Source organism: Osmerus eperlanus, chromosome 7 (genome assembly GCF_963692335.1).
Source record: "Osmerus eperlanus chromosome 7, fOsmEpe2.1, whole genome shotgun sequence".
In the NCBI taxonomy this organism is placed as follows: domain Eukaryota; kingdom Metazoa; phylum Chordata; class Actinopteri; order Osmeriformes; family Osmeridae; genus Osmerus; species Osmerus eperlanus.
This window is the reverse complement of record NC_085024.1, coordinates 13,225,425-13,230,498: the sequence shown is the minus strand read 5'-3', so window position 1 is coordinate 13,230,498 and position 5,074 is coordinate 13,225,425. Positions and strand designations below refer to the sequence as shown.

Here is a 5,074-nt window from a genome sequence, read left to right as displayed (position 1 = left end):
CATTCTACAAATGTCAAAGCTAAAAAAAACTTTTTTACAGGTGGTGTATTATTTATCTGATATAAAGGAAGGAGGAGGATGTTAAACAAGTTGAAGGTCAAGACAAACCTTTGAACACCTCAATCAAGTTTCAGAATAAATGCATTGAATTTATGTTATTTTCTGATGTGTACTGCAAATTAATAGCATCTTGTCAGTTGTTGAATGTTGCATATGTCTTTGTTCAGGGCAGGAGTAGAGTCCCTGCCAGTTTCCAAGTGGGAATATACTTCAGTTCTAATACCCACACATAGGTTATTTGTGTGGGTATTAGTGGATATTATCATATATTTAACCTTTTGTTGACCATTGCAAAGAACGTCTCCCTATTTTAGCCTTGTCAGTTACCTTCATGTTACACGAAAACATATCTTAATATTTATGTTAATTGTTTTAAAGCCTCATGAAAACTGTTTGAAATGAAGGCAGCGATATCCAGTGATAATGCACTGCAGTTATTTGGATGTAATGTGCCATGTGACTCTTACCTAATGTTTAAAGTAAAATGAGAGACATGCTTTGCCATTAACTTTTATTCGTTTTTAAACCTTGTGGTATTTATGCATCATACCTTACAATTTGGTAAATAACAAACATCTTCTGTTCATAGTGTTCTGTTCACCATTTTTCATGAAGGAAACCACATCACCAGTTGAAGCAATACAAGCATAAGAGGCTGAACTCTCCACGTATTTACATGCATGGGTCTATGATGTAGTATCTGCCTGATTCATTAACAGACACCTGTTGGCTGAATGTTATCTTTGTTATCCCTTTCTACTATAAATTCTGTTCTCTGACCTTCATGCATCAGAGAGACTTTGCTAGCATCACTGTCAGTGAATGTCTCATGGGTCATTGTCATGTTGAGGTGTTGGTTAAACTCAATCTCCAATCAGCTGAGTGTCAAATACTTATAAACCCAGAACCAAAAATTGAAGTCAAACCATCCTAGTGGAGACAGACTGAACTTTCTTCCACATTACATTAACCTACTGAAGCTGGTGCTTGACCTTGACCCTTAAATCATCATAGGATCTGGCTTGAGGAGTCTTCTATACTTTAGCATGACAGTCAATCCAGTGGCGAAAATCTGCTATCAACTTTGGGGGGAACAATTATATGACATTTTCTCAAGAGCAATTCCTGTGGGGGACACCAAAATTACTGCTGTAACACATAGCACATTAAAAAAGCACCATTGTGTCCATTATCAGCAAAGCGCTTTCATTGCGTATTATTAATATTAATGAAATTACATAGTTATGTTTACAGTGATTTATTGGGGGGGACAAATCATATTTTTCCCAGGATGGGGGGGTCGTGTCCCCCCTGTCTCCCCTGATTTTCGCCTATGAGTCAATCTCTAACAGTCTCTGACCCTGAAATTCACAGACAAGAGACAGAATTCTCCTACTAAGACCAAATCAGAAGATACATGAAAGATAGACAGTTATGGGGACCTCTACTTCAGCTCAGACAGTTCAGTAGTGTAGCCATTACACCAAACTCCACACCTAAAACAGAGTGGGTGAGTGAATGTGGTCTGGACTCTGTGCAGGAGGGTCATTGTGTCAGAGATGTTGTAGGAGGACAGAGTACCTGCTCCGTGATCCAGGTACACTACCTGCTCTGTGTAGCCCTTTATCCCAGCAATATCACAAAGTTGACTTCACAGTTGCCCACAATAGCCAATCTAAACCCTCAGAGAAGACAAGGGAAAACTTTCAGAGCAGAAATGAAAGTTAGGAGGCGCAGTTCCACAACCAGAGATGTAAGGAGGGAAGGACACTAATGTGAACTACTCCAGCTCACACAGCTTGGCAGTGGCCACCCAACTCCGAAATACAAACCCAGGATAGAGTGGCTGAGTGAATGTTGTCTGGACTCTGTGGATGAGGGCCATTGTGTCAGAGATGCTGTAGAAGGACAGAGTACCTGCCATGTGATCGAGGTACACTCCTACTCTGGAACCAAAGCTTGATGTTACTGTCTTAACATTATTGTGTCTGAAATAAAAAGATTTACCGGAGTTCTCTAAACACCACGATTTATCATTGTTTCCAAATTCAGATAGAAGACCTGACCCTGTTCTGTTGATGTCTTTATATGAGACTGCTATACCAACCATTCCACTCCACTCCACCTCCCAGTAACAATGTCCAGACAGAGCATTTCTACACAGCACCTGCCAGGCGTGAGTGAATCTCTCTGGATGATAAAGATATGGCTGGACTGAAGAAATGTTTCCTATTCTGTTCCCCTCAGACAGAGATATATGTTTGTATGCTGTGTTTGGGTCCAGTGTGAGCTGACAGGAATCTGGGAGAAGAGCAGAGCAGACACAGAATCAGAGAAATGAAGTCAGTCAGATATAATCTAGAACTTATTTTTTTGGTGTATAACTACTTCTAGCGTTTTCCATGCCTCTATCTCTGGAGTAAGTTTGGGCAGGTAGGCAATGCATCAATACATAAAAGCCGTCTCACTTTTCCCTGATGGCAGTTGTGTTGCATCAGTTGTGCAACTGTCTAATATGTGCTGCCTGCTTATTGTGTTCAGCTGTCATGTATGAATGGTGGGGGTTTATGTAGGACTGCACTGCCATCATCTCAATAAATAATACTAATATGGATTGTGTCTAGTAGCTTATGGTTTGTGTGAAGTATAAGTGAAGAGATGAAAAGAACCATTGAAAGACACTCACATTGTAAGAAGTCTGCTCTGGTCTTGGGCTCTGGTGGCAGTAAAAGATCCGCTGGATTCACTACAAACACACCAACACATTCACACAGAGGTCAGATCAAGTTACACACATAGTGGGTGACCGTGATGACTAAAATGTTTGATTAGTCTTAAGATGCTTGTATGATCTACAGTGTATCTACAGGAGGCTTGTATGATCCCTCAAGTCTAGTGTGTTTTACCCACCTGTGGTTGTGATCTTTGGCCACTCCCCTTTAAGGATGTCCTCTAGTTTCTCTTTCAGCTTGGACACAGCCTCCCTCACATCACAGAAGTCCTTACGATGAGGGGCGATGGTGCTGGGTAAATCTGAAGATACACTGGGGCTGGAGAGAGACTGAAAACTCTGGACAGAAAGAGAGATAGACAGAGAGAGATGAGTTAGTGGAAAAGAACTACACACTAAATAGTGAGTTACTTCCAGTAAAGTAGATGGAAGGTGAGTTACTGTACCTGGAGGAAATGGATGTGATCTTCTGTGTGTGAAAGCTGCTCCAGCTCAGCGTCTCTCCTCTTCAGCTGAGCTATCTCCTGCTCCAGTCTCTCCACCAGTCCTTCAGCCTGACTCACTGCTGCCCCCTGCTGGGCTCTGATCAGCTCCTTCACCTCAGAGCGTCTTCTCTCAATGGAGCAGATCAGCTCAGTAAAGATCCTCTCACTGTCCACCTCTGCTACTTGTGCAGAGCGCTGAACACAACACAACACACAGACACATCTCTTAATTTATGTCCTGTCCCACTTGAGGTCCAGATGTGTCTTCCAGAACTGTACTCACAGTCAGAGACTCCACAGCCTGTTGGAGCTCCTTCAGCTCCTTCTCTCTCTGCTGGACTCTCTTCTGAACATTCTGTTGACTCAGTCCAAGCTCCCGCTGAGGACAAACACACAAGTTAGGAATAGTTTGTTTTATATGTACTGTCAAATGATGAACAGTTATCATTTCATGTTGTATTAGAATCATTGTGTACACTTAATTTTAACTGACCGAAGATAAGCAGGGTGTGGGATTATACAAAATGATTGCATAACTATGAACTTTGATCATTCCAAGACAACAAGAAACTGAAAAGTCGAATTAGTCTGTTTGCTAACTTCAGCTATATTTTCTTCTTTATATTTCAATTGAAATAAATCTCATCCCTATTTCCTATGAACTACCAACCCCCAGTTGTATTGCACTCACATCAGTCAAAGAAGCTGTGTTTCTCACCTGTTTCTCGGTTCTTTCTGTTGCAGCTGAGACTGTATCATGACCTTTATGTTCATCCATCGCACACACCAAACAAATACACTGCTGGTCAGTTCTACAAAAGATCTTCATCACTTCATTGTGACGAGAGCAGATCTTTTCCTGCAGTTGTGAAGAGGCTATGACCAGCTTGTGCTTCTTAAAGGCAGGAAATTCATAGTGAGGCTGGAGGTGAGCCTCACAGTAAGAGACCAGACACACCAGACAGGACTTGAGGGCTTTCTGCTTCCTCCCAGAGCAGAAGTCACACAGCACATCTCCAGGTCCAGCAGAACTGTCAGCAGGAGGAGCAGCTTGGAGTTCTGTCTTCTTCAGCTTCTCCACCACCTCAGCCAGCATGTTGTTTTTCCTCAGAACAGGCCTGGGAGTGAAGGTCTGTCTGCACTCGGGGCAGCTGTAGACTCCCTTCTGATCATCCTGATCCCAGTAGTCTTTTATACAGCTCATACAGTAGCTGTGTCCACAGGGAGTAGTCACCGGATCCTTCAGTAGATCCAGACAGATTGAACAACTGAACTGGTTGTGGTCCAGCAGAACTCCCTGTTGAGACATTTTACTGTTCTTCTTCTCACCCAGATGAAGGAAAAGACTGGTCAGTTTCGTCTTCTCTGAAGAGATCTTGTAGGGAGGGGAGGGACTTCCTGGTTCCACCCTCAGCAAAAAGAGGAGTGGTTTACTAATGATTACAGTGAACACTGTCTCAAAGGTGTATATGTGTGTGTGCAGGTGTGTGAGCATTTGTGAGGCTGCCATATCAGAATCAGAATCAGAAAGGGTTTTAATCGCCATGAAAGTTTGCACAGACAAGGAATTTACTTTGGCAGGAAGGCGTATACATTCAACATATAGGAATCTTAACTTAAATATGTGGTCTACCTATACTAAAGGTACAAAGTCTCACTAATCCTAAGGGGCTTAAGTATGTAAAATTTAGAATAAAAATAAAGAATATGAAATATAAAATGGCCATAATATACAATATACAAATACAAATAGTGCAAAAAATATGAATAGTGTAACAGTGCAAATTTGAATATGTCA

The 5,074-nt window shown here is 41.8% G+C and overlaps 1 protein-coding gene across 2 annotated transcripts; it reads right to left on the bottom strand.

Annotated features, from left to right (window-relative positions):
* Window positions 1-1,302: 1,302 nt before the first annotated feature.
* LOC134023133 (tripartite motif-containing protein 16-like) lies at window positions 1,303-4,615 on the bottom strand. Of its 2 annotated transcripts, none has more exons than XM_062464979.1 (6): window positions 3,995-4,615; window positions 3,560-3,655; window positions 3,238-3,471; window positions 2,971-3,130; window positions 2,747-2,806; window positions 1,303-2,361 (listed from the first exon to the last, which is right to left on the bottom strand). In XM_062464979.1, the coding sequence occupies exons 1-6, from the start codon at window positions 4,583-4,585 to the stop codon at window positions 1,841-1,843; spliced, it is 1,662 nt and encodes a 553-aa protein (XP_062320963.1). In that variant the 5' UTR covers window positions 4,586-4,615; the 3' UTR covers window positions 1,303-1,840. The 2 variants fall into 2 exon arrangements, with proteins under 2 accessions (XP_062320963.1, XP_062320964.1); XM_062464980.1 differs by having other exon boundaries at window positions 2,747-2,776.
* Window positions 4,616-5,074: the final 459 nt, after the last annotated feature.